The sequence below is a fragment of the Lutra lutra genome, chromosome 11, assembly GCF_902655055.1.
Source record: "Lutra lutra chromosome 11, mLutLut1.2, whole genome shotgun sequence".
NCBI classification, from domain to species: Eukaryota; Metazoa; Chordata; class Mammalia; order Carnivora; family Mustelidae; genus Lutra; species Lutra lutra.
In genome coordinates this window covers 1,143,729-1,171,536 of record NC_062288.1, presented here as the reverse complement: position 1 = coordinate 1,171,536, position 27,808 = coordinate 1,143,729, and the positions used below count along the sequence as shown (strand labels likewise).

The 27,808-nt window shown below is 55.0% G+C and overlaps 3 protein-coding genes across 8 annotated transcripts in view; 2 read left to right on the top strand and 1 right to left on the bottom strand.

Annotated features, from left to right (window-relative positions):
- Positions 1-508: 508 nt before the first annotated feature.
- Positions 509-11,709, bottom strand: DBNL (drebrin like). Of its 4 annotated transcripts, none has more exons than XM_047694718.1 (13): positions 11,555-11,709; positions 7,393-7,448; positions 6,535-6,647; positions 5,935-6,009; positions 4,758-4,904; positions 4,023-4,100; positions 3,620-3,774; positions 3,491-3,539; positions 3,155-3,245; positions 2,500-2,595; positions 2,280-2,392; positions 1,866-1,968; positions 509-1,489 (listed from the first exon to the last, which is right to left on the bottom strand). In XM_047694718.1, exons 1-13 carry the CDS (start codon positions 11,635-11,637, stop codon positions 1,350-1,352), a joined length of 1,299 nt encoding a protein of 432 aa, XP_047550674.1. In that variant the 5' UTR covers positions 11,638-11,709; the 3' UTR covers positions 509-1,349. The 4 variants fall into 4 exon arrangements, with proteins under 4 accessions (XP_047550674.1, XP_047550676.1, XP_047550675.1 ...); XM_047694720.1 differs by having other exon boundaries at positions 1,866-1,962; XM_047694719.1 differs by having other exon boundaries at positions 3,491-3,536.
- Positions 11,604-14,805, top strand: LOC125080725 (proline-rich protein 12-like). Of its 2 annotated transcripts, none has more exons than XM_047694724.1 (3): positions 11,604-12,142; positions 12,462-12,625; positions 14,620-14,805. In XM_047694724.1, the coding sequence occupies exons 1-3, from the start codon at positions 11,636-11,638 to the stop codon at positions 14,645-14,647; spliced, it is 699 nt and encodes a 232-aa protein (XP_047550680.1). In that variant the 5' UTR covers positions 11,604-11,635; the 3' UTR covers positions 14,648-14,805. The 2 variants fall into 2 exon arrangements, with proteins under 2 accessions (XP_047550680.1, XP_047550681.1); XM_047694725.1 differs by lacking the exon at positions 14,620-14,805 and adding an exon at positions 13,328-13,850 and having other exon boundaries at positions 12,462-12,588.
- Positions 14,806-17,220: 2,415 nt separating this feature from the next.
- URGCP (upregulator of cell proliferation) overlaps positions 17,221-27,808 on the top strand; it is a 62,851-nt gene continuing 52,263 nt past the window's right edge. The window contains exon 1 of one of the 2 annotated variants that reach the window (XM_047695566.1): positions 17,221-17,476. In XM_047695566.1, coding sequence (XP_047551522.1) covers positions 17,412-17,476 — 65 coding nt within the window. In that variant the 5' untranslated portion in view covers positions 17,221-17,411. The remainder of the gene's footprint in view (positions 17,477-27,808) is intronic. The other variant, XM_047695574.1, reaches the window with a different exon arrangement.

Here is a 27,808-nt window from a genome sequence, read left to right as displayed (position 1 = left end):
CCTTGCAGCAAGCGCCGTATGGTGAGACAGCCACCTGGTAACCTTGCCCAAGCATCGGGGTGCTTGGGGTGACCCAGCTGTCCCCAGTGAGTGGGTACTGCAGCGAGGACACCACCTCATGGCCAGCTTCCCTCGGGTGGGCTGTCCCTGTAGCCCCGGGGTGGGCAGGGTGAGGTGGTACTGAGCCCCACCCCCTGGGTGTCCCCACAGCTGGGGACATGCCCACCACTGGCCTCTGAGCTGGCAACACGGGACTCCTGGGGCCTCTGTAGCTGGGGGCGGAGAATCAGGGCTGGTGAGGCCTGCCTTTGCAGCCTAGGGGACAAGGGGGGCCATCTGCCAGCAGCCGGGGCCAGGGGTCTCAGTGCAGCCATCACCCCGGTTGCTCCTCCCTGGCAGCTGCCAGAGCACAAAGGGAATGGCAGCTCCCGACACACGTGCACGCACTCCCCGCATGGGCAGGGAGGGCGGCCGCCAGCCCCTCCCGGAACACGGAAATGCAACAGGCTGACGTGAGTCACATCTTGACCTTTATGCCTCTCCTAGTGGCCACAGTCGGCACACACACCTGCACACCCCCCCCCCCCACACCCCGGGGAAGGGGCTGATTTCCACACGGCAGCATTCAGGCCACAGTAGGGCAGTGCTCACTCTAGAAGCAGACACAGGTGGGCTGGGACGGACAAGGTGCGACAGCAGGCATCGGCCCTCTGGTCACTCCCCCGGAACCAGAATCCGGTGACAGCACACACTGGGGCCGGCGAACAGGGCGCACCCCACAGAAGGACGTGGGTTTGCTGATCACACACTCGGATGGGGTCATCCCTGCACCACTTCACACAGTCTGCATCCCCGGGCGGAGGAATGGGGAACAGGGGCACAGGGCAGGACCCAGAAAGACGACCTGCTGCCCAAACCCTCACGACCCACCCAGACTTTGGTCCTAAATGCTAAGGTCACTGTTCCCGAAGATCGCTATCAGCCGAAGCCACCACCCTTTAGGGCCAGGAGAAGAGGAACCACAAGGCAAAGGCCCCTGCTCAGACCGCCCGGCGAGGCCACACCACGGCTCCCTGTCCTCCGTGGGGGTCAGAGGCCAGGCTGGCTGGGGGGGCCCAGAGCAGCCAGAGCATGTTTGGGGATCACAGGGTATTGCTGCATCTAGAGTGACAGGCTGAGCACCCTAGTCTGAGAGATCCCAAGGGCTTGTCTTCTTTGCGGGGGGGTCCCATGCCCGGAGGAGTGCCGTGTGGCTCTCGCGGCACGCACGTCACGTCCCCGGCAGTAGGAGAAGCACGCGTGGGGGGGAAGGGTAGGAGATGGCCTCAGCGCAGCCAGCAGCAGGGGCCTCACTCGATGAGCTCCACGTAGTTGGCCGGAAACATGCCGAAGTGGCCGTCTGGCCCGTAGCCACGCCACCAGCCCTCGTCGATCACCTCGATGCCCGTGATGAGATTCTCGGGGTCGAAGGAGATCTCCGTGTCATCAGCTGCGGGATGGGGAGTTGGAGGCTGCACTGGGGGCCGGGGGCCCTTCTCAATGGCCACTTTCCCCCGACACACCTTCTATCAAGACCTGACTCCAGGCCCCCTGCCTCCGCACAGCAGCTGCTTTCTGAGCCTCCAGGCAGGTCCCTGGGTTCCGGCGCGCAGGGTCCACCCACCCTCTGCTCACACTCCCGGGCTCTAGCACGACGCTGGCAACTGGGATTCACGGGCAGCTGCCCAGCATGATGGGAAGGCCCAGGCCGTGCAGGGCATCCACCCCGTCCTTCCCCCACCTTCCTTGAGTCCCAAGGGAGCGTCGGAAGCCTGCCTCCCGACACGGGGCCCTGCAGGGTGAGTGGCCGGGCCGCTGCACATTACCTGCCTGGTAGTCGTACAAGGCCCGCGCACAGAGCCCTCTGCCACTCAGCCCCGGGTAGTGGTCCACGTGCTCAGGGCCGGCATCTTGCTGTGGCACCTGTTCCTGCATGGAAAGAAGAGAAATCTGGGCTCCACGTTACAGGCCCACACCGGGCCTGGGGGGAGGGCACAGCACACAGAGAGCAAGGGCTGCTGCCATCCTACTGCCCCCAAGATGTCCCCCTGCCCCAGGACCTTCCTGGCCGGCAGATGAATGCTACACCATGTACTCCCCGGGGCCACTCCAACACTGAACGAGAGAATCCCCACGTAGCGGCCACCGGAAAGTCAGGCACCCCGCGCCCGGCATGGGTGAAGAGAGTGTTTCTGGGCAGGTGGCCCCTTCACAGCTGCGCCCCGCTGCAGGGAACCCACCATCGGGGGCTCCTCATAGACGGTCTCTTGCTCTGGAGGCTCCTCGTACACAGCCTCCTCTTCTGCCTGCACTGGACACGGCGGAGGGCTGGGTGCCGGGTCCTCGCGGACATCTGCATGGGAGGGTGCGGCCCACGCTGAGCCCGGGGAGGGGTGCAGATGCCCTCCTCCCTCCCACACTCCTATCCCCAGCCCCCCATGGGGCAGCCAAGCGCCTTGCCTGCCCTGGGCCTCGAGGAGGCCTGAGTGGGCTCCGGGCTGCGGTGGGTCTCTGGCTGGGTGAGCTGTTTCTGCAGGAAGGGGCTCCTGAGCTTGCCTGCAAACAAAGGTAAACATGCAAGTTCTGGACGAGGGAGAGATGAGCTGTGTCTACTGCTTCTGTCCCCTGTGCTGCCCAGAGCAGGGACCTGTCCCGGGACATAGCTGTCACAGGGAGGGGGAAGAGGATAGGGGGACACACAGCTGCTGCAGAAACACATCACACACACAGTATGCTTCAAGCAGCCCCCCAGTGTGGGAGAGCTGATGGCAGTGCCATCCTGTGTCCTTGGGGGTGGAGAGAGGAGTGACAGAGGCTCTGGGGCCCGGCCACCATGTGCAAGCTACACCAAGAGTTAATGGAGCGGGGCTGGGCTGGAGAGTCTCCCTCTGAAGCCACACGTGGCCCTTCCTTTCCAGGTCTCTGCAGGACGAGGCCACGGGCAGGAAAGGAACACCTGAGGCCCAGCCTCCCCTCCCAGAAGCTACCCTTAGAGAAGTCCAGGCTCTCCTTGCTTCCTTGCCTCTGTCGCTACCTCTGGGGACCCTGCACTGGGACCCCAGGCTCCGCCTCGGCCTGCTCCTGCCTTGTGCCTAGACTCAGAGGAAAGACTCACCTGGCTGGGGGCTCGTGATGGATGTGGTAGACATGGCCCTCTCCTTCTGCCTGAAAATCTCTCGTGGGTGTGCTGGCTGGCTAACCGGCTCCTGCAGGGGGGCACATGGGCCTGGCAGTGAGGAGGGTCTCGAGGGCCTCGTCCAGGACCGGGTGGAGGACCACGCTGGCCACATCTGCCCTTCACTGCCCTCTCCACTGCCACCTCCGGTGCACCCACGTGTCCCAGGTTCCACTGTGCCCCAGCTGGCCGCAGGACCGTCCCCCTGGCACATCAGGGACGGCCCCGGCATTACTGCCACAGACCCTCAGGGGGTGGGGGGCACGCAGGTCTCACCTGCTCCTCTCGGCTCCTTGAAACCACTTCCGGCTGCTCACTCTTCCTGCTGGGAGGGGCGGAGGCAGGAGCTGCAGCCCAGCCCGGCCCACTCGGGGCCCTCCCTCCCTCTTAACTCTGGGGCCTCACCTCTGGGGCCCCGCCTCGCCGCCCTGCTCCTCCCGATAGCGCTGCTCCCGACGGGCGGCCTCGCGCAGCTCCCGCTCCCGGCGCTCCTGCTCTAGCCGCTGCCGCTCCTCCTCCGCCCGCCGCTTCTCCTCCAGCCTGCGGTTCTCCTCCTCCTTCTGCAGGGACAGCGGCCGGCCTGCCCTACTCGGCACCTGCACCCTTCCGTCCGCCCCCGAGCTACCCGCCTGGAGGGGCCGCCCACCAGCCCAGCGACCAGAGCCCCCTCGGCCTTCGCCTGGCCACAGGCACGACCGAGGGCGTGGTCCCGCGAGCTTATCGTGAGAGAACCTGAGGAACGGCGAGGATGGCGCCGTGGCACCATCTCTGAGGGGCAGCTGTGCTCCACGCGCCCTGCAGCACTCACCTCTGCTTTGGCCCAGAAGCTGTCTTTGCCAACTCTTTTGATCTCAGATATGGCGTTGGTCTTCTGGTACACGGAGCCCTGCAGGCAACAGAGGGTCCTCTGTGGGGCCGCCCTCGGGAGCCCAGGGCTCAAGCAACAGCCGTGGGGACTGCACCGGGCCTGGTGCCCCCTCCGGAGACCAGCCAGCACAAGATGGCCCAAGGGCCCTGAAAGCGGCCAGGCAACGCTGACGGGGGTCTCTGGCTGCACCAGGCCCCTGTGGATGGAAGCCAGTCCCCCAGTCTCAGACAGCTGACCACCGTGGCAGTGGCCAGGAATCTCCATGGACCCCGGCTGTGCCCCAGAAACTGGGCTCCCCACAGCCGGGGTACCTGGCGTCTGCCCCCGATGGGGAGGGGCCCGCCCGCCCACCTCACATCCCTCCACGGAGCCCACCACCCAGGACTGTGCAGGACATGCTGGTGCCGTGGCCTCGTGACTGGACTGACCCTGGGGTATGAGAGGCCCCAGACCAGCCGGTGGGACCAGCAGGTGGCAGACAGCTGCTCCTCGTGCCCACTAGCGCCTGCCCCACCAGGGGTAGCCCCGGCTTCCGGCCGGCATGGGGTCACCGTTGGCATCGGAATGGGGCCTGGGGACCGAAAGCCAGGCAGGCAGGAGCCCAGCCCCACAAGGGAGAAACAAGCCCGTCTGCCGGCTCCTGGCCTGCCACACTCGGGCCCAGGGAGCACTCACCACTGGGGCCTGAGGGCCTGTATCCTGGAAACGGCCACTCTCCTTGTGGAAGGCGTAGTTGGCACCCGAGGCTCTGGCCACCTTCTGCATGATGCACTCGGGCTCCACGTCCTCCTCAGCCCTCGCGTTGATGGTCACATGGGCCCCCTGTGGCGGGACGGCACGCAGGCATTGCAAGTCCAGGAGAGGACAAGACGCACAGCTCGGGGCGCACAGCGCGGACAACTGTTGTCCTGGGCTCTGGGCTGGGGGCCTCAGGGCCGACAAAGCGCCCAAGACTCCCAGCATAGGCACGCAGTCTCTGCCCTCCGTGGCCCTGCCTACGGCTTGTTCCCAGGTGCCAGGCGCCCCCACTGCAGGCCCAGGTACGAGAGAGATCCTTTCTAATTCACAAAAGCGAACTTCAAAAAGGATCTGGAAACACATTTTCCAAAAAACGCAACCTACCCATTTCTTTCTTTTCTGAAGTTCTTTAGGTTTTATTTATTCAAGCATCTCTACACCCAACGGGAGGCTTGAACTCTCAGCCCCGAGACTGCGTGTCACGTGCTCCTCCCACTGAGCCAGCCAGGCACCCCCGCCCCCAATTTCTTTTTGACAAGTCAGATCCATGGCGTCACTCGCTGTTAGTAAACACCCAGCGAGCCTGGGATCCTCTCTCGGCTCCTAGATGGAGAAACTGAGGCCTATCTGAAGAAGAGTTGGAGGCTAGAAATCAAAGTCCCGAGCCTCTCTGTCAGGAGCCACAGACACTCGAGGTGACCTGACAGGCAAACGACAAGCGGTTTTGGAACTGAATGAGGTGCGCTGGAAAAGAACGCAGAAGAGGCCGGGCACGGGCAACTTCCCGTCTCCTCCAGCTCCTGACAACACGGCTGAACAAACCCTCACAAAAACAGTGGAAGCCAAGGCCTTGAGCCCCAGGACTAGCCGCACACGATGCTCTCTGTGCTCGAGAAGGACACAGTCATCCATCCTTCCTCCCCAGTGAGCTCAGCTCACCGGGGGCTCTGGCCGCAGTGCGGCCTCCTGGGCACTCGCCGAGCACGAGTGCAGGAGCCTCTGGTGGCGCTGGAGTCTGAAGGAAGCGTCGGGTGTGGACATGCTTCCAGCTCTGGCTTCCACGCGCTCACACCCGCCCAGGCGCCCTGGGAGGCCCCCTGGGGGCTGTCCTCACCTTCAGGAAGCTGGCCATGGTGCTGACGTGGTTGGCGCACGCTCCCTTCCGCACGTCGTTCACACCCTCGCCCGTCTGCAACACAACACACCCAGTGTGACCTGCCAGCTCTCCCAGAGCCACCGCCCTTCCTTGGGTGCAGCAGAGGATAAAGCGAGCCCCACACCTCCAGGTCAAGGAGGTTCTCAAGGCAGGATGACTGCCCGCTTCTGCTGGGCACGGGCGGTTCAGAGCTTTCCAGTCCTACCCAGGGGTCCCGTGCTCTCTGAGCCTTCTCCAGGCCCAGGGCCTCTGCTCCCTCTGGACGACTACTCTGATTGGGACAAAGGCAAGGGTGTCGTGCAACTGCACTGTGTGCTCTGTTTCGTGGGAATGATTCTGGGCTTGGGGGTAGAGCGGGGGATTCTGCCCCGGCAAGGCCCCCTGTGGTCCTTCGGACCGCACACACTCCAGCCACTCCCATTCGTTCACTGCCTGTGAGCCGCCCCAAAGGCAAGTCCTCCTCTGCTCCCATCACAGAAGGCAGAGGAGGAAAGAAGGCAAAGGAGTTTTCCCAGGTCACACCTAGATGAGAACTCGGGGCCCCCCAGTTCCACGTACCCAGTTGATGAGGACAAACTTGGGCAGACCAGAGTTGGGGTCCTTCACCCTGCAGAAGCCGTACATCACCTTCCCGCTGTTGAGCTCCTCCACCATCTCCTCCAGGCCCCCCTCTGCAGCAGGCATAGGGGGCGTCAGCAGGCCCCAAGCCCGTGGCTGGCCCTGCACAATGCCCACTGGGAAGGGAAACCCAACCTGCCCCCGAGCCAGGGTTCTCAGGGCCGCCTGCACCAGAATCAGACTCCTGGTCCTTCCCCACTACACGGACTTACAGGAGCTGGCGGGGCGTGGGATCTGCCTCTGTGACAAGGACCTCAAGTGATGGTGTACACCCCCCGGTTTTAAAACCATTCCTAGGGGCACCTGGGTGGCTCAGTGGGTTAAGCCTCTGCGTCAGCTCAGGTCATGATCTCAGGGTCCTGGGATCGAGCCCCACGTCGGGCTCTCTGCTCAGTGGGGAGCCTGCTTCCCTCCTCTCTCTGCCTGCCTCTCTGCCCACTTGTGATCTCTCTCTCTCTTTCAAATAAATAAATAATATCTTTAAAAAAAAAGAAAAAAAAAAAACCCATTCCTATAAAACCCACAGGGAGTTCCAGGAAAAAAAAGATGTCATTTCTGCTACAAATTAGGTACCAGGCTTTCTTTTTTAAAAAATTTTTTAAAGGGATTTTATTTATTTATTTGACAGAGATCACAAGTAGGCAAAGAGGCAGAGAGGCGCACTCCCTGTGCAGTGAAGGCTGAAATGCCAGCGGCCGGGGACACTGCTGGCTGCGACTCCCTCCCCTCCCCAACACCTGCCTCCTGGGGCCTCCAGCCCCCGTCAGCCCACTGGCGTCCTCACGGGGCCATACTCACCCCCAGTGCCGGCCACACGGATGTCATTGCTGTTACCCTCGTAGGTGAAGAGAGCCCTGAAACACAACACAAACAAGCTCTGTGACCCGCGTTCCCGCTGCACCCACCATGAGCGGAGCACGGTGGCCACCGGCCCCGCTGGCCCACGAGGCGGGAGCTCGGCAGGCCTCCCGGAGCTGGGGCCTCTCAGGCCTTGGCGCGGCAGCGTCTCCTGAGGGACAAACTTACGCAGGGAGCCCTGTCTGCCATGAGAAACACCGAGCTGTGAAGGTTGTTCGATTTGAAAGACGCTCCACGTCCAACGTGGGGCTGGAACTTGCCTCCCCCAGATCAAGAGCCGCACGCTCGACTGACTGACCGGCCCGGCGCCCCAGGGCTGGTGAGCTGTATCGGGGCAACCTTCCACACCTTCCTGAACCCGAAGCACCCTGGGAGGAGCGGGAGCCGGGTGTGCGCATCAGGGCACTGGGAAGGCGCCCCCTGCCTCATGCAGGTCTGCTCTGTCTTCTGAAACCTGAGGAGTTGGCGGAACAGGTCGCTCTGGGCTTGGGACTCTTCTAGAAAACCCAGAAGCCACATGGGCCATGACTCAGCATGAAGTCAGGCTCCTTATAGGACAGACTCCTTGGCTGGGCAAAATCCTCTTTCTGGAGGAGCCTTAACTTTCCACAGGTGACCCTAGGCTGCCCCTGCCTTTTCCTGTGAGACTAACTGTTCCTAAGAATTCTGGGAAGATGCTTATGAAGGTGACCCCCAGAGGAGTTGAGGAAATATGGCAAATTTTATTACATCCGGGGCATGGAAAGCCCCTTGACCAGAGCAGCGGTTACCCATGGAGAACATTCTGGAAGAGCTGGCTTAGCCACAGCCCACACGGAGCCCAAACATCAACACCAGCTCTGCTGCCGTTCAGCTCCAGGCAGAGCTGGCAGACCACGGCGTACGGGTGCTGACCCAGCAGACAAGTCAAAGGCAGACCCCGGACCAGCGGGCCATCCCCACGCTCTGCGCACAGACAGGCTTGCGAGGAGGGCCAGATAGGGGCTGTGGGGTGACAGTGTGACAGGAACCGGGATGCCCTGATGGCTCAGTTGGTGTGTGACTCTTGATCTCGGGGTTGGGGTTCAAGCCCTACAATGGGTATAAAGCTCACTTAAAAATAAAATCTGGGGGGGAAGAAAAGAATCTGACAGGAACCAAATCAGCCTCCATTCAGCTTCCCCAGGGCCTTGGTATGGCCACCGGGCAGAGCTGCCTAGACTGAGAAAGTCGGAAGAAAGGAGACCCAGGCCCCGAGGGTCTAGCTGGCACAGGGGACGCTGGCACAGGGAACATGCAGACAAACAGCGAAAAGACGTGGGAGTTCGTGGACGTCCAGACGTCTGCCTGGAGGAAAGAAGCCCATACGTCTCAAAGCCACCAAGCTCTGAGTGCAGAAGACGGGGACAACAGACAGGCAGCAGGCAGCACAGACTGCTTCTGAGAAGCGACCCAGCAGCTCATAGGAGCCAAGGTCTGTGCCTGGCGCCTGCCCTCCCCTCCACCCCGGGCTCTGGCCCAAGCCACCTTCTTGAATGTTCGCAGCTCGGAGACTCATTCCCACGTTCAACGGACTCCCATCCCTCTTTCAAATCACCGTGGAAGAGAGGCATGCTGGCCCAGGCACAGCACACGGAGCGTGGCGCACCGAGCGCCCGGGAACTCAAGCATCCCTTCCAAACACACGTACTGAGGACCTGCTCCTTCCTGCTCCTGGGCATGAAGCGTCCAGTAAATCCCCAGAGGCCCTGACCATGGACCTGACCATGGAGCTTCCTTTCTAATGGGAGACCAAAAAGAAACACACCAACACTAATGTCCTGTCAGGTAGTGAAGAGGGAGCAGGAGGGAAACAAACGTGCTTCAATCTAGAACAATCCGGGGAATCAGGGCCCAGCCCGAAGCCGCCCACTCTGCCTGGGAAACCTTTCATGACCCACCAAACTGGAGACCACCTCCCTCTGCTGGTATCCTCTGCCACATCTTCTGTCCCCTTCTCAGGTCGCTGTGCACGCGGGCGCTGACCGCGCTGAGGACAGAGACAGGGCCCAGCCCTCTGGTGAAGAGAACGGTGCCAGGAAGCCCACTGAAGGTGTCTGGTGTGTGTCTGGGCAAACCACACAAGGAGCCCGCAGTCGAGCAAGGCCTCTCCAAGAAGGCGGTGTCAGCACTGAGACGTCTGGGGAGCCCTGGGAGCATGGGGAAGGTGCTCTAGAATGGGGAAGCAGCCAGAGCAAGGGCTCTGAGGAGGAAGCAGCTTGCACGTCTGAGGAAGAGAAAGAAGGCCACCGTGGTGACAAACAGGTGTGGCTCCAGTGTGGTACGTGGGAGGGGTGGCAGGAGGGGGTCGGGAGCTGGCCCCACAGGGCCTCACAGCTGAGGTGAGATGTCTGGGCTCTACTTACTGTGAAAGAGGAAGCTGCCGAGCGTAAGCACAGACGTAGCGCGATCTAGGTACCTGCTCGGCTCATGAGTGGGGGCCCGCCGCACATTATCTGCTGAGGTGCTTAATGGCCGTGACAGGGAGATCAAAAGTCGGGGGCTCGCACCACTGGGTGTAGACCTGGAGTGCTGCCAGACGGGTAGGCTCGGATGGGGGCGGGGGGCAGAGGCTCAGCACCCTCGGGGGGCACAGAGCGAAGCTGGGGTGGGTGAGTTTCAGACCAGGCTGGGAGCAGACAACTCTGAGAAGCCGAGGAAGAGCCAGAAACATGCGAGGCCTGAGCTGCCAGCGGGACTGTGGGACATCACCCCCAGAGCAGTGGTGGTCCCTGAGAATGAAGAGGTCGGAAGGAAGGCAGCAGGGGGCCCAGGAGTCTCGCAGGTACGTCAGGAAGGGCCAGGCCAGCTACTCAGGAGCACATGAAACAGCAACACCCCAGCCAAGCAGGACCGGAGGGGCCGACACGCTGCCGGCGCAAGGGCACGAGGCCGCGGGTGGGTGTGAAACCGGGCGCGCGCGTGAGCCCGTCAGCAGGGTTTGGAGTAACAGCAGAGGTGTGACGGCCCTTGGAGAGCAGGAGACAGGTAGGGTCGGGGGCCTGAAGTGTGGGTGACCCTCCTAAAGCACTATGAGATGGAGAAGGCAGAGAAATCCCACTGCTCCCAGACGCACTCCCTAGCTACGTGCATGTGTTCGGACAGAGGAGCCGCTTGGCTCCCCAGCAACACAGCACCCAAGTCCCATCAGGGTCAGCGGTGTCGCAGGCAGAGAGGCGTCTGCACACCCCTGCAGCAGGTGCTCTGAAGCTCTTCCCCAAAAGGCCCCGTGCACGACGGCACAGGGTATGAAGGCGGCAGGGAAAGCCTCCAGCCGTGAGCACCAGGGCGTGGCGACCAGCCGGGCGCAGCACACAGTCAGCCCGAGTGGGGCCTGCCCCTGGCCCGGGGAAGAGGCTCCTCACAGCGGGTCACCTTAGTTCACCAAACTCAGCGTATTTTTTGGGGCTGCAAGTGCTCAGAACTGGTCAGTGCAAACAACTGAAGAAAGCGGGAGAGTGACCAGCCGCTGACCCTGCGCGGGGGCTGCCCAGGGCCATCCCAGAGACTTCCGACCCGCTTCCAGAGTTAGAAAGCCCCATCCGGGCCCGACCGCAGAGTGGAGGGTGTCCCGGGCAGGTGCAGGGAGGATGGGGGCTTCCTCCACAGGCAGCCAGCACCGCTGTGTCACTGGTGTCCGTGCGGCTCGCACAGGAAAGGGAATACTTGGAAAGAATCCACTTTCCCAGAAAACCAGAGACCCAAACCCAGACCTCCTGGCCGTGGGGCAGGGCGCCCATTGCCGGGCGGGGTCCGGGGCGCCCGCTCAGAGGCCCCTCCCTGAACGCGGCGCTAGGAAGACCCCGGGCCCGGTTCGCGCTCCGTCGGGTAGGGCCGCGGGGAGCCCCGGTGCGCGGGGAAGTCCCGGGGCTGGGAAGGAGAAGCTGGCGGAGCCACCGAGCCCCCCCCCCCCGGCCGCACAATCTGACACGGAGACCGGCCGAGGGGCGGAGCCGCGGCGGGGGACGGCGGCGGGGCCAGCAGCTCGCGGGGCGCCGCGGTGGGGGGAGCGGGGAGCCCCCGGGACCCCCTCCCGCCCTGGCCCAGCCCCCCTCCCGCCCGGCCCCGCCGGCCCGGCGCCCACCAGTCAGTCGGGGACTTCTCGGTGACCACCCGCACGTAGGCCTCCTGCAGCGCCGGCCCGTTCCGGCTCAGGTTCGCAGCCATGACCAGCGCCGCAGTCCCCGCTCCGCCACCGCCGCCGCCGCCGCCGCTTCCGGGCTCCGCCCACCCTGCGACCGGAAGCCCCGCCCTGCGGCCGGAAGCGGAAGCGCGGCCGGCCGGACGGCGGGGAGAGGGTGCGGCCGGCGGGGAGTGGGCGGGGCCGTCGCGTCTGGAGGAGCCGGGGTGCGGAGTGGCGGGCGGAGCCGGAACCGGGCGCTGGGAGCTGCGCTCACGGAGGAGTGCGCATTTCTCTCTTCTCTCGCCGCAGTCAGCGCACTGGTTCGAGCGTCTCGGGCTCGTGACAGCCTCTGCGCGGACCTTCCACACGCTCCTGAGCGGCGACCGGAACCTGCACCGGCGAACACGAGCGCTGCGTGCGGGCCGCGCCCGCCCGGGCCGAGGTGCTGCGGAGCCTCCTCTCCCGCACCTGCGTTCCCCGCTCTGTTCGTGGAGGACCGGGTGGCGCGGGGATCCTTGCTCCCTGCCCTGCACGCACGTCCCAGCACAGGTGCATGAGTCCCTGGGATGTCAGAGAGGCGACCCCGTGCTGACCCTGTGCGCTCGGGGAGCCCTCCCTCAGGAGCCCATCCCGCAGGGGCCCGTCCCGCAGTCCGGCGCGCCCACGTTTCTGCAGCGACGTCAGTGAGAAATCACCAGGGCGGGCTATGGAAAGACCACACGGCCTCGGGGCAGGCGGTCAGGTCTTCCCGCCAGATGGGAGTGTTGGGTCTGATTGTGCAGATACAGGCTTGTCGGCTCCGTCTGGACACAGACGTGGCTTACAGGTTAAGTGCACAGAAGTGCACTTCTGTGTGTTATTGCTGTAGGTCTCCGGCAGAAGCCCCGACATTCTCTGGCCAGAGCAGCCACCTCCCCCGAACCCGGGAAGTCTAGGGCCTGAACAAACACTCCTTCCCTTCAGCAGCTTCCGCCTGCGGCCCGGCCTCATGCAAGGTGCAGGTCTGTTCTGCGCTCTGTTTGCATCAGAAAAGTGAGCTCCAGCAACTGCAGGCCTCTTTGCATCAGAAAAGTGAGCTCCAGCAACTGCAGGCCTCTGAGCTCTCCCAATCTCTTATCTTTTATTTTCTAATTTAAATTCGCTTAGCCAACATACAGTAGTATGTCATCAGTTTCGGATGCAGCACTCGATGATCCATCACTCGGCACACAACACCAGGGCCCACATCAGGTGCCCTCCTTAACACTCACCATGCCCTCTTTTTTTCTTCAGTGACTTCTCCTCGGTCCTTGTTTTCCCTCAGACGCCCTCAGGCGACTATCCTCTCCAGAGTCGGGGAGATTCAGCCCGCCCTCTTACTGTTCTTCAGCCTTCTTTTTGGCCGCAGTGCATCTGTGTTTTTTATCTTTCTCTGGCAATGTCTTCTCTTTGAACACCTCCTGGTCCCCAGTTTCTTCCTTGACCTGGCTGCCACGCCCAGCCTCTGGTCCCTGGACCCCGAGGAGGTCTGGGAGCACTTTTCCACATTTCAGTCAACTTGGGGGAGAACTCACCTTACCTGAATTGGGCTATGCTGCTCTTTCTGTTCTGGAAAAAGATCAACTCGGTGTGGTAGCCAGGTGCATCACACGGATGAGGGAAAGCAGGGAGATCTGGGCTCCATCGAGAGAAGGCTCTTAAGTGGGGGTCCCTGGTGTGGGAAGGTGGGGAGCAGGATTCTGCTTTCTGTTCTAGGGTGTGGGAGTCTGTTTCCACTTGACAGGCTGGGAAAGGCATCTCCGCAGAGGTAACACTGGAGCAGAGACTGGATGTGGGGTGGGGAGCACAGCTGTGGAAGGTCTGGGCAGACGTCCTCTGGGCGGAGGGAACAAGAGGTGTTGGGGCTCTGAAGTGGGGGAGGCAGTCTAGTGAGGGACTGACGATTGAGCACAAGGAGAAGGAGAGGGAGGGGAGCTGGGTCCTGGAGGACCCTGTCGGTCAGGGAAGGACTTCACACTTTGTTCTAGGTGTAGTCAAATCCCTGAGGGGCTTTAACCAGAGCAGTGTGATCTGCTAATGTTTTAAAACGGTCCCGCTGGTTGCTCTCCAGATGCCTCCATGCCTGTTCCTCCAGCCTCGGCTTGTCTGCGTTCCTGTTTCCTCAAAGCCATCACCGTTTTTGGTCAGCTGCTCCACCGCCTAAAAGCATGAGATGTGGGGCACCTGGGTGGCTCAGTGGGTTAAAGCCTCTGCCTTTGGCTCAGGTCATGATCTCAGGGTCCTGGGATCGAGCCCCACATCGGGCTCTCTGCTCGGCGGGGCGCCTGCTTCCTCCTCTCTCTCTGCCTGCCTCTCTGCCTACTTGTGATCTCTCTCTGTCAAATAAATAAATAAAATCTTTAAAAATAAATAAATTAAAGCCTGAGATGTCCCCAGAGGTGACGCTAGGACTCCGCTGTCTTCTTCTTAACTGACTGACTTCTGTGGCCTTCTTGCAGGAGGGTAAGCACAGAGCTGCTTTTCTCCTGGTGGGTTCAGATGACAGCTCTAGGGCACAAAACCAGAGCCAGAGCCAATGTCCTCCACCTCTGAGGGCAGCTGACCCTGTGCTAAAGGCACCCAAGCCCAAGTATGGGGGGAGGAGCTTGCCAGCTGACTCCCTCTGGCGCTGCCATGCAGGAAGAACTAACAGCATTGAGAAAAATGCCATGACTGCTCAGTTGTGCAAAGGAAGGAAGTCCTGCCATTTGCAACCACACAGATAGACCTGGAGGGTGCAGGGGTGAGAGGCTGGCTCTGAGGGGGCAGCCCTATCATTCCCCTCCTGAAGCAAAGCCTGGTCCAGCCCCCATGTCTGAAAGCAGCTGGGTGGTGGATAGCCTGTGGGCCTCTCTGAAAGGCATCGAGTGGGGGTCTGGGAGAAGTGGGGAGGGCGGGGAAGGAAGGAGACATTTTTCAGGGAACTCAAGAAGTTGCTCACTGGTCTGATAGGGTTCTTACAGATTCTCTATAGCCATTTGATTTTTGTTACTCATCAAATCTGCCAGCAGGGAGAAGCTGGTGTCATGGGCATGATGAGGCTGGCAGAACGGCCAGGGAGAACGTTGGCTACTTCCTCCCCTCAGCAGCAGACAGCACCACATGGTACTGGGCCACCTTTGTGGGAATGGCAGCCACAGCCTCCATGGTTCAGAGGACCAGCCCTCACCCAGCGCTGCTGGGAAGGAAGAGTGTGTCACAGTGAGAAGGGCCAGCGGTGGAGCAGCGGCACAGGAAGGGGTGGGGGTGAGGGCCCATATTGACCTTGAGGCCCTCTCTCAGCACCAGGGACAGACCTCAGGCCCAGAGATCTGCAGAGGAGTCCCCAAGCACCACTGTGGTCCTTAAAGAGGCTTGCTCCTGGATTGCAGAGACAGAAACCTGCCTGTCCTTGAGCATTTGCAGGGCGGTATGTGGAATCCCACGGCAGGGACATAACACTCAGTAGTGAGCTGCTAGGACTGCTGGATGTCTGCATCCCAGCATTTTAATCCCTTGTCAGGAGATTTTGACCCTGTGCCATATTCCTAGAACTCCTGGGTCTTCCTGGAGTCTGACAAAGGACCAAGATCTCAGCACCATCCAGCAAACCCAGACATCTCCGGTCAGAGTTAATAGTCATCTTTCCGTGGTGGATCAGTTGTTTAAGGTCACACATCTTCCCAAGCTCTCCGGTCCACAGAGAAGAATAACACATCACCCCTGCAGTTGGGTTTTTGGATCTGCTCTCCACTTGCTGACCTGGGACTTGCCTTGGAATATGGCATCTGAACACACGTGATAGAGGAGTGGCTGGCACCCCGGTGCATCTTGAAAGAAGGTTCTGACCTAAGAAGCCTGTTTTGGGGGCTGACCTGCACCCTGGAAGGCATGTGAATTCCCTGAGGGAGAGAGTCTGGAGGATGTGCAGAGACAGGCCTGCACATGGAGCCTGCACGTGGAGTAGCACCGGGGGGGACCTGTCCGAGGGGTGTGGCAGGTAGAGTGGAACTCAGGCTTGCACAGGGTGAGTGATAACGCACAGTGTAGACCCTAAGGGCTGGGTTCGCTCTCTCTGCTCCATCTCTCCAGCACAAGCACAGGCTTGGGGAAATTCTCTCTGGACTCGGGAAGGTCACCAGCTTTCCGGGTCTCAAAGGCCCTCCTGATCCCACCTAACGTCTCTGGGTGTGCTGACCATGCGAGTTACCCCCACCTCTCCGGCTGTCCTGTGCTTCTCCCACGCCTCCCCCCAAATATAGTTGGTCATGGTGAGTATTCGCACCACAGAAACTAGCAAGCATGAAAGTCAGGGCCGCATCTCACCCCTGAGGCTGGTTTTCAGACACCCACCACAACACCACCATTGGTTCTCAGTATCCCCGTGTGTCTACATGGATCACACGTGGTCAGCACTCAGGAAGCAGAGCAGTGGTCACAGCAGCGGTGAATTTGGGGAACTAAGGTCATGTGAAGGTACTGGGGGACACACTCACTGGGGCAGTGAGTTTCCAGACACTTCCGCAGAGCAGTTTCTTTCCTGCTCACTTGGGCTCCCAGGGCCGGACTTGTGTCCTCTGCAATGCTGCATGAATGAGTGAGCTCCTTGGTGCAAAGTCTGTTGGGGCAAGTCCTGGAGAGGGAGTGGGAACCATGGGGGAAAGAGAAGCTGGCTGTATTGCAGGTTTCCTGATGCCCGCGGCCCACCGGGCTTCTCCCCAGCTCCGGTGGTTTCCTGCCCCGAGAACGCGCGTCTCTCTTCAGGGCGGGCGGTGGTGACACTAAGAAGGGACATTCCCTGAGAGGCCAGAAGTGGTCTCTGCCGGGACACTCCAACAAACACCAAGGAGTTTCGAAGGTTGCCTGGCGTTGCAAGGGAGCAGAGTGATTTGCCAGAAACGAATCCGCTCATGTATCGCATTTCTGTGCTGATCGAAGGCGGTTGGAAGACCCAGGTCTGAGCCCAATCTCTACGACCGGGAACATCGCCGGGACCTCTCTGGGCCTCCACATAATTATCTGGTGCGTCGTGAGGACGACACTTGCCTGCCTCCTGGCCAGCACTGTCATGTGGCGGCGCATTCTGGGGCGTGGATGGCATACGCAGGTGTGTCCAGCACGGAGCCAAGGATGCTGGCATCAGTGCTGCGAAGGGCGGGCTGGGGAGTGTGACCTGGAGGAGGGAGCCCCTAACGCGGGTCACCCTTAAGGGCAACTGGGGGACAGGCGTGGATGCCAGACTCTCCCTGGAGACCCCTTTGTACCTTCTGAATTTTGAACCCATGGGAACTTATTACTTACTCAGTATATATGTAAGTATTTATACGGTGACTCCTCTCATGGACCCCGCCCCAGGCTCCGCCCCACGGCACACCTGACCCCGCCCACCAGGAGCGCAGTAACCCTGTCCATCAGGCCCCGCCCCTCCCCGTCGGTCCTCTCCCTCAGGCCCTCCGCCCTTCGGAGCACCGCCCATCGGGCCCCGTCCCCGCCCCATATGGTCCCGCCCCCCGCACACCGGACCCCGCCCTCAGGCCCCGCCCCGCGTGACGCAAGCCCCACGTGACTCAGGGGCGTGGCCCTGCCCTTTTAAGGCCGCGCGGCGGGAGTCCCCCACTGGGTTCCTCGCGGTTGTCAGTCTCCGGGTTGGGTCTCTCGAGGAGCGGCCGTCTGCGCGTGCGCGCCGCGGGGCACTGTGGGGCCGGCGCCCGCGGGCCGGGCGCTCCCTGTGAGGCGGAGCGGTCGCCCGGTCCAGCGCGTCCGGCCCGTCCCGGCCCTGCGCCCCGGCTGTGTGTCCGCCCGCTGGGCTCGCTCCCAGGCCATGGTCGGTGCCCGCCCGCTGGGCTCGCTCCCAGGCCGAGGGGCGGTCCCGAGGGCCATGGTTCTGTAAGTACCGCCGCCCGCGCGTGTTCTGTGTGGGCGGAGGCGCCGGCGGCTGTGGGCCTCGGAGCCGCGGTCTGGACCCCGCGGGCCCAGCCTCCGTCCTGCCTCCTGCCCGAGCTCGCGGGCGGCGGCGCGGCGCGAGGGCTGCAGCCCGCGGCGGGGAGCGAGGGAGCGCGCCGTGGCAGGGCGGACGCGTGGAGGGCGGAGCCGCAAGGGGTCCGGCGCGCGGGCAGGCGCGCTCCCCTCCGCACTGGGCGCTTCGCGGGCGCTGTGGGGTTCAGTCCCGTCCACACCCGCGGCGCGCTCGGACTCGCGCCCGGCCTCCGGAGTCGCGCGCTCGACCACGGCGCCCGCCCGCGCCCTAAACCGAGTTTCGGGTGAGCGGACGTGCGGAGCGCTCGCCCCGGGACAGGCGTCTCCCGGCTCCAGCAGGACGGGCTCACCCTGGTATGCGGCGTCAGAACACGAGGTGCCGCAGACCTCGCCCGGCCCCCCAGCTCTGGATTCCGTTCCGGAGCGCGCTCTCCAGTACCGCGCCCGTTTCACCAAGGCGCGCCCTGCCCGGCCCGCTGCGGGGACGCCCGCGAGGCGCTCGCCCACTGGCCTCAGGTTCTCCAAAATCCGGCGTGGTCCAGCTTGGCTCACAGTCGCCAGTTTCCGTCACCGGCCCGGTGCCCTTCCCTACTCCCGGCTGCCCCCAGTATTATTCCCATGACCTTCCCTACTCCCGGCCACCTTCTGCTCGGAGAGCTCGCTGCCTCCCCTGAAGCAGAGCCATCGCTGACCTTCCAAAGCCCGCTCAGGGGTCACCCGCCTGAGCAGCCCTGCTTGAGCCCCTGTCCTTGCTGTCTCTGCGTAAAGACTTCTTAGTCCGTAAGTTGTTGCGTGGCTCTCCTCCTATAAAACAGATGATCCCAAGTGTTTGTAAATCGTTTCGTATAGCCATGACAACAATGACTATCTGAGTGGTGATTTCGCTAATGATCTCAATTAGGAAATTTCCTTAGAGGATTTGTATCAGTTGTATAATTGGAAAAAAACTATTGTGTTGAATAGCAATGAGAACAGTCCATTTCTGCTGCGTGTTGGTAGTTTAGTGCATAGTGGTTTAGACCTCCTACATAAACTTTCGTACAGCTTATTTTGATTACTGTCTATTTTGTGCATTTCTTATTTATTTTTTATTTTATTTAAAGATTTTATTTATTTACTTGACAGAGATCACAAGTAGGCAGACAGGCAGGGGGTAGGGAAGCAGACTCCCCGCTGAGCAGGGAGCCCGATTCGGGGCTTGATCCCAGGACCCTGGGATCATGACCTGAGCTGAAGGCAGAGGCTTTAACCCACTGAGCCATCCAGGTGCCCGTATTTTGTACATCTTTTTATCTTAATCGTTGTGTATTTTGTACCCAGTCTTCTGTGTAATTTTCGATGTACAGAAGTGTTGCAAATATAGTAAAAGATTTAAAAATTGATAAATTGGACTGCAGAAAAATTTAAAACTTTGGGGTTGCAAATAGCACTGTCAGGAAGCAAAAAGACAAGCGACAGAAAGAGAAAATACTTGCAAATCGTATATTTGATAAGGGTCTGGTGTTCAGAATATATAAAAATGCTTACAACTCAATAAAAAAGGCAAACTAATTAAAAACTGAGCAAAAGACTTGAATACACGTTTCCTCAAAGGAGATAAATAAATGGCCAATAAGCACATAGAGCACAAAGGCTCAGTGTCCTTAGTCATGAGAGAAATGCAGAGTTGCAGACACAGTGCGATGGTCCTTCACACCCTCTGGATGGCTCCAGTCAAAAGGACAGACAGCGGGAAATATCAGAGAGGACGTGGAGAAGTTGGAAGCCTCATACAGTCCTGGCGGGAACTTAAGCAGGTGCTACTGCTTTGGAAAACAGTTTGGCAGTTCCTTAAGAAGTTGAACACGCAACTGTATGCCCTAGCATTCCATTCTTAGGTGTGTACCCAGGAGGAATGAAAGGAAATAAAGAATGAATGCCCGCACAGAAACTTGTACGCAGATGTGTATAGTAGCATTATTTGTACTAGCCAAAAGGTCAAACAACTCACATGTTGCAGGGATAAAGGCTGTGTGACGCATCCACTCCGAGGGATACTTCTGGCAGTAACAAGGAACGAAGCACTGATGAGTGTTGCCACATGGGTAGATGAGATGCTGAGGTCGCCGTGACAAAGGACCACAAACTGGACAGCTGGGTGGAATGTATTGGCTCACAGTTTTGGAGCCTAGAAGTCTAAAATCAAGGAATTGGCAGGGTTGTTTCCTTGTCAGGGCTGTGAGGGTTGTGCCTCTCATCCAGCTTCTGATAGCCCCAGGCACTCTTGGCCAGCAGATGGTGTTTTCCCTGTGTCTTGACATTGTCTTAACCTCTTCAGGTGTCTGTGTGTCCAAATTGCTCCTTTTTATAAGGAGTCCCCGAATTTGGGGCCCTCCTGAATGACCTCATCATACCTTGACATTGCAGACACCCAGTTTTCAGAGAAGTCACATTCACAGGGACTGGGGATTAGGACTTCCATCTTTTGGGTGGACACAGTTCAAGGCATAACAATGGGTGAGGCTTGGAAACATGGTAAATGAGAGACAATTTACAAGAGGCTGCATATCGTACGATGCCACTTACATCAGTTGTCCAGAATGGGCAGCTCCATAGAGACAGAGCGTGGATCAGTGGTGGCCTAGGGCTGAGGGAGGGCGGAACAGAGAGTGGCTGCTAAAATGCATGTGAATTGTAAGTGTACGGTTGGTAAGCTGTTTAAAATAGAGTAACAACAACCATACATACTTGTTTACTCACCCAGCCTGCCCTCATGTTCGAGTATCACCGAACTGATACAATGAACTAACCCAGAAAAGTAACATCTGTACAGAACTGTTAGCTGGTTGACATCCATACAGACTTCAGTCAGATTTTGTCAATTGTCCAATTATTGTCTGATGCTTGTCCTATCTCTTAGCCTTCTGCAGAAATTCTAGTCTTTTTTTCATCTTTGATGACCTTGTCATTGTTGGGCAAGTATGGGAAAGTCATTTTGTAGAATGTCCTTCAGTTTGGATTTTCTGATTCATGAGACACAGGTAATGCATTTTTGGCAAGACTATTACGGAAGTGCTGCTGTGTCCCCAGTGCGTCATATTGGAGGGTACATGACATTGATAAGTTTTATTCCTAATTAAATCTGATCAGTTAGGTTGATTTTTTAATTGTAAAGTTAATGTTTTTCTTTTTAAAGTTAAAAAATAACTTCTGAGGGGGACTGCTGGCTGTGCGCACGCATATTCACCACACTTACATCCCCAAATTGTAGGTCGCAGTCTTGCCTACGGCACTTATTCCTGTGGTGTTTCCCTATGCTTTTATTTCTAGTTCTCTATGCTTATTTTTATTTTCATTTATGTATTTTTTTTAGATTTTATTTGTTTATTAGAGAGCATGCACGAGAGAGCACAAGTGGGGTGCAGGGCAGGAGAAGCAGACTCCCCTTTGAGCAGGGAGCCTGATGCGGGACTCCATCCCAGGACTCCAGGATCATGACCTGAGCCAAAGACAGATGCCCAACTGACTGAGCCACCCAGGCATCCCTCTATCAACATTTGTTAAATGGAATTCTGTGGTAAGGAAGAGCTGTCTTTTCTCCCCCACTTTTATTATTTGTTTATGTATTTATTATTTTTTATGTTTTATTTTTTTAAGTAATCTCTGCACCCAGCTTGGGCCTCAAACTCATGATCCCGAGATCAGGGGTCATATGCTTCACTGACTGAGCCAGACAGGCACCCCTTTTTTTCCCCCCAGTTTTTAAATTCATTTTTTCAATTCTTTTGTTTATATCAGTATGGACTCATGGATTTTTATTCTGTTGATTTTAGTCCATTAGTGTCATTATTTATTATGTTGCCCAAATTGTCCCTGATTTGGCCATTGAGGGCTTATTGTAGGGAGCCTCTAAGATGGCCCCCAACAATTCCTACCTCCTGGTATTCAGGCCCTTGTGTAATCTCCTCTCCTTGAGTGTGGGCTAGATTAAGTGATGTTTCTAATGAATAGAAAAGGTGATGGGAAGTCATTTCCGAGATTAGGGTAAGAAAAAGACTGGCTTCCGTCTTGGGCAACCTCTCTTGCTGTTTCCTTGCTTCCTTACTCCCTCACTCCTTTGCTCTGATGGAAGCCAGCTACCATACTGTGAGCTGTCCTATGGACAGGCCCCTGTGCCAAGGAACTGAGAGAGGCCTTTTGCCAACAGCTAGTGAAAAACTCCGTCTAGTACCCCGGAAGATCACCCTAAAACCTCGCTACTATCCAGTGTTATACTGGAATTTCTAGCCATTTCTATAAAGCAAGGAAAAGAAGTAAAATCCATGCAGTGGAAAGAAATAAAAATGTTTTTACTCGCAGACAACATGCTTGTCTGTCCAGAAAATTGGAGATTACAGAAAGCTTCTGGAACTATTAATGCTTTAACTGTTAACAGGTGCAAAATCATCTACAGACATTAATTTTATTTCTGTGTGCTAGCAACAATCAGAAATTGGAAAAAAATGCCATATATGGTACTATGAAAAATATTAAATGCTTCTGAATAAACTTGAGAAAAGATATGGAAGACCTTTACACTGAAAACTACCAAACATTGCTCAGAGAAATTAAAGATCAAAGTAATTGCAAGATAGCCTGTGTTTGTGGGTTGGAAGACTCAGTGTTGTTAAGATATCAGTTCTTCCTGAATTAGTCAGTATATTCAATGTAATCAAAATAAAAATCCCAGCTGGGGCACCTCGATGGCTCAGTCACTTAAGCATCTGACTTCAGCTCAGGTCATGATCTCAGGGTCCTGGGATCCAGCCACACATCATTCTCCCTACTCAGCGGTGAGTCTGCCTCCTCAACTCCCTCTCCCCTTGCTCATGCTCTCTCAAATAAGTAAATAAAATATTTAAGAAAAAAGAAATCCCAGCAAGTTTTTTTGGTAGAAATTTGCAAATTGATTCTAGCCTTTATATGGATATGGTGAGGACTCAGAATGGACAGGCCAAATTTGAAGAGAAACAAAGTGGGAGGACTCAAGCCATATGATTACAAAATATAAAGCTATGCAATGAAGAAGATGTGTTGGCATAAAGATAGCCAAGTTATCTTGAAATAATGGAAGAATAGAAAATGAAATGTGAAAATGAAAAAGAATAGAGAATACAGAAATAAACCCACATGCTGATTTTTAAAAAGGTGCTGCCATAGACTGAATGTGTCCACCTAAATGTCATATGTTAAATCCTAATCTCTAAGGTGATGGCATTAGGAGGTGGGGCACTTTTCAATTAATTAGGTCTTGAGAGCAGAGCCCTCATGAATGGGATTAGTGTCCTTATAAAAAAGAAACCCTAGGGAGTTCCTTTGTCCCTTCTGTCATGTCAGTACATAGCAAAAAACAGTCATCTATAAATTAGGAAGTGGACCCTACCAGATACCAAATCTGCTTGTGCCTTGATTTGGGACTTCCCAGCCTCTGGAATTGTGAGAAATAAAATCTCTGTTGTTTATAAGGTCCCCAGTCTATGGTTTTCTGTTATAGCAACCCAGATGGACTGCGGTGGACGTCAGAGCCATTCAATGGAGAACGGTTCTGGAACAATTAGATGTATAAAAAATAACAGCTTTACGTACATAAAAGGATCATAGACTTAACTGTTAAATTAGTTTAGAACTATAAAACTTCTAGAAAATAAACAGAAAATCTTTGTGACCTTGGGTTGAACAAAGATACTTTATAACTTCGGCATGCGCTATACAAAAATAAAATAAATTGGGCTTTATCAAACCATGAGGAAACTCTCAAGTATGAAGAGAAGATGGCAGACATGGGAAGGGATCATGGGATCTGAAAATGACATGACAGTGAGTTCTCTTTTTGCTCAGTATATCCTGGGTTTGATGCTGGAGAAGCCAACAACCTGGAAATATCAATGGGAGTTGGGTTGGGGGGGGGAGCCCCAACAGAAGCCTGTTCTTTTTCACCCACGGACCAGGAAAGGGGCAGTTTAGCAAGACAGAGAACTTACAGGAAATAACTGCTTTACTATAGCCAAACACCATGAAACAAAATAAGGCCCCATCTGCATTATTGAAGGTTCAGTGAGGAGCCTAGACTTTGATGATAGCTGTGTTGTAAAGAGGTCATCCTCCTTCCTTGCTGGGCTGCTGTCAGAGAAGGCCCAGAGGAGATGGGATTGTCATGCCCCCCCCCCCCCATGGTACTTTTTCTCTCTCACAGGGAAGGCCACATGGGGAGCAGTTAAAAGGTGTTCCTCACCCTCTGTATTGGTGTTCTCTAGAGAAACTTTGGGTGGGAGTGGGGAAAGGGAGATATGTTTATTATAAGATACTGGGTTATGGGAATCCCATGACTGGCTCTGTACAAATTGGAGACCCAGGAGAGCTCGTGGTGTGGTTTGAAGCCCGAGCGCTGGGGAACTGATGGTGTATCTGCCAGTCTGTATCTGAAAGCCTGAGAACCAGGAGCCCTGAGTACAGAAGATTGATTTCTTAGTTCAAGCATTGAGGCAGAGAGCCAGTTTAACTTTCCTCCACTTTTTTGTTCTGTTCAGGCCCTCAACAGGTTGGGTATTACCATCCACATTGGGGAGGATCTCTGTTTTATTCAGTCCATCAATTCAAAGGCTAATCTCCTCTGAAAACACCGTTAAGAGATGCATTCAGAAATAATCTTTAACCAGCTACCTGGGCATTTTGTGGCCCAGTCAAGTTGATGTAAAAGTTGACCATCACATTCTTGAAGCCTGGTTGGTGAACTCTCATCTTCACTTGGCAGTAAAAGGTGGGGTCTTCCTTCTTGTGCTTGTGTGATGTCAGAGGAGGCCAACAACCTGGAACTGTGAGAAATAAATCTCTGTTGTTTATAAGCTCTCCAGTCTATGGTAACCAAATAGGATATACTTCAAAAAAGACCATGCCAAGATGCTTCATGGTCAAAATTCTGAAAACCAAAGACAAGATACCTTGAAAAAAGAAACAATACATGGAAAACAATCCAAATTATAGCAGAATTTTTACTAGAAACCAAGAAGCAAAGAAGAAAGTGGCATGGTATTTTCAAGTGTGAAAACAAAGAACTGTAACTCAGAGTTCTCTATCCAGTGAAAATATTTTTCTGGAATAAAATGAGAATCAAGACATTCTCTGATGAAGGAAAACTAAGAGGATTTGTCAGCAGAAGATCTACCCATTCAAAAAAAAAAAAAGGCTAAAGGAGTTTCTTCATTTTCAAAGGAAATGATAAAAGAAGGAATCTTGAAACATCAGGAAGGGATATAAAACAGTGGAAAGAGTAAATATGTAAGTTAACATGATGGAGTTTTTTTCTCTTGTTGAGTTTTCTAAATTAAATTTGGTGATTGAGACAAAAATTGTAACATTGTCTGATACGGATCTCAAAGCATGCAGGAGGAATCTTTAGGGCAACTGTATTATAAACAACAGAGTCATTGTGCATGCCTACAGAAAGATTGGGGAAGACATTACATTTACACCTCAGGTGATTTCTGGCACAGAGACACTCTACAACAATAAAACAAAGGCACAAACAAAAACAAAACCCAAAAGAAAATCCTAGGGAAAGAGAATCTGATCTCCAGGCTTACTATATTATTAGATTCAAACATCCAAGTTTCCAAGAAAAAAAAAAAAATCACAAGACACTTAAGGAAACAGGAAAGTATGACACATTCAAAGAAAAAGACAACAGAAAATGTCCAGTGACAAAGGCCAGATGGCAAAGCTACTAGAAATTACTTTGAAAAAACTGTGTTAAAGATGCTCGAAAAACTAAAGGACACAGAGAAAGTCAAGAAAATGATGTATGAGCAAAGTGGAAATATCAACATATCACTAAGAAATTCTGGAGTTGAGAAGTAGAAGAACTTAAGTGAAAAACTCACTAGAGAGATTCAAAGGCAGATCGGAGCATGCAGAAGAAAGAATCAGTGAACTGGAAAAGATAATTGAAATGATCGAGTCTGAAAAAAGGAAAGAATAAAGATTGAAGAATAATGAACAAAGCCAAAGGAAACTGTAGGACACCTTCTAGAAGATGATTGTACATTGTGGAAGTCCCAGAAGAAGAGTGAGCAAGAGAGAGAAATTGTTGGAAGAAATAGTACCTGAAGACTTCCCAAATTTGATGAAAGACTTGAATATAAACATCCAACAACCTTAACAAACTCAAAATAAGATGAATTCAAGGAGACCCACATGGAGGCACATAAATTGTTGAAAACAAAAACAGAATCTTGGAAGCAGCAAGACAGAAGTGGCTCATTATATAAAAAGGATGTTCAAAAAAACAAAACAAAACAAAAAGGATGTTCAATAAGACTCCCACCAGATTCCTCAGCTGAAACTTTGGAGGCCAGAAGTGAGTGGGCTAGCATACTCAAAGTGGCAAAAGGAAAAAACAAAAACAAAAACACCCCCCCCCAAAAAAAAACCCTGTCAGCCAAGAATCCTATATCCACCAAAACTGTCCTTCAGAAGTGGAGAAATTAAACTAAAGCCAGCAGAGGGAAAGAAATAGTAAAGATGAGAGATGAACAAAATATAGAATAGAAAAGCGAGGTTTTGAAATCATTTCTTGAAAAGACCACCACTACTAACAACAAAAGACTAACGAGGATTCTAGGAATATGGTGGAATCAAAAGCACCAGGAATTTGTTTCTCTGCCTGGACAACCATTGTACTGGCAAAATCATCGGATGTAACTATTTTGGAACTCTGGAAACTGTTGAAGGCTTGAAACTTTCAGGGGAAGGTTTGAATAGGAAATTTCACTTGATTTCAGTTCTAGGATGGTAATAGCTACACATTGCCAACCCCTAGCCACTTGGCAGGCAGCCATGTTCCTGGAACAACTTGCACACTGCTTGTGGGAGCCAAGCAAGCAAGAAGATTCTGCCCTCCAAATATCAGGGATCTTTCATCTGATCACTGATTGCTTATTCTGAACATAGAGGTGCAAAAAGACAGGGAGCCATTATCATTGCACCTTCCCCATCTGGCTCAAGTGTCTTACAGGATATTTAAAGGGCAAGTGTCCCCCCTGCTCCCATCATTCATCCCTTCATTTTTTGCTGTGTTGTTGCGTGTGTGTATGTGTGTGTGTGGTGGGGAACTAGGCATTAAATACTAACATATTCAGGGGCACCTGGGTGGCTCAGTGGGTTAAGCCTCTGCTTTTGGCTCAGGTCATGATCCCAGCATCCTGGGATGGAGCCCCACATCGGGCTCTCTGCTCAGCAATGAGCCTGTTTCCCCTTCTCTCCCTGCCTGCCTCTCTGCCTACTTGTGATCTCTTTCTGTCAAGTAAATAAATAAAATCTTTAAAAAAAAACACAACTAATGTATTCGAAAACACCTGCATATACAGGGAAAATTACACAGTGATTGTGTATGCATAAGGAAAAAAGAAGATGTTGTATCTACACCTTGGGCTGATCCTGAGCACAGAATGAGTATAATAAAAAATAAACAAAAATAACAAAAAGCAGCCAACCATGGGGAAGGGAAAGAATCTGATTTTCAGAGTTATCACATTATTAGAAACAAATGTCCAGTGTTCAACAAAATATCACAAGGCAAAGAGACAGGAAAGTACTACTCATTCAAAGGAAAAAAAAAAAAAAAACAACAGAATCTGTTCCTGAAAAAGACTTATTGGAAGATATATTAGGTGAAGACCTTAAAATAATGTTCTTAAAGATGCTAAAAGAACTAAAGGAAGGGGCACCTGGGTGGGTCAGTGGGTTAAAGTCTCTGCTTTCAACTCAGGTCATGATCTCAGGGTCCTGGGATAGAGCCCCGCATTGGGCTCTCTGCTCAGCAGGGAGCCTGCTTCCTCCTCTCTCTCTGCCTGCCTCTCTGCCTATTGTGATCTCTGTCAAATAAGTAAAAATCTTTCAAAAAATTTAAAAAATACTTTTAAAAAAGAACTAAAGGGGGGGCGCCTGGGTGGCTCAGTGGTTAAAGCCTCTGCCTTTGGCTCGGGTCATGGTCCCAGGGTCCTGGGATCGAGCCCCGCATCGGGCTCTCTGCTCAGTGGGGAGGCTGCTTCCTCCTCTCTCTCTCTGCCTGCCTCTCCACCTACTTGTGATTTCTGTCTGTCAAATAAATAAATAAAATATAAAAAAAAGAACTAAAGGAAGATGTAGAGAAAGTCAAGAAAACAATGTGAGAACAAAATGCAATATCAAGAAATGGAAAATTTAAAATGAAACCAAAATGAAATTCTG

What these genes read in the sequence shown, in the direction of transcription:
- DBNL (XM_047694718.1), bottom strand. Translation starts at nt 11,637, where the DNA reads ATGGCTGCGAACCTGAGCCGGAACGGGCCGGCGCTGCAGGAGGCCTAC. An exon ending in AGTTTGTCCTCATCAACTGG is followed by an intron (nt 6,010 to 6,534) that starts GTACGTGGAACT and finishes GTTGTGTTGCAG; the next exon opens with ACGGGCGAGGGTGTGAACGA. An exon ending in CAGGCCCTCAGGCCCCAGTG is followed by an intron (nt 4,101 to 4,757) that starts GTGAGTGCTCCC and finishes TGTTGCCTGCAG; the next exon opens with GGCTCCGTGTACCAGAAGAC.
- LOC125080725 (XM_047694724.1), top strand. Translation starts at nt 11,636, where the DNA reads ATGACCAGCGCCGCAGTCCCCGCTCCGCCACCGCCGCCGCCGCCGCCG. An exon ending in GCACGCACGTCCCAGCACAG is followed by an intron (nt 12,143 to 12,461) that starts GTGCATGAGTCC and finishes TTATTGCTGTAG; the next exon opens with GTCTCCGGCAGAAGCCCCGA. An exon ending in GCTCTGTTTGCATCAGAAAA is followed by an intron (nt 12,626 to 14,619) that starts GTGAGCTCCAGC and finishes CAAATCTGCCAG; the next exon opens with CAGGGAGAAGCTGGTGTCAT.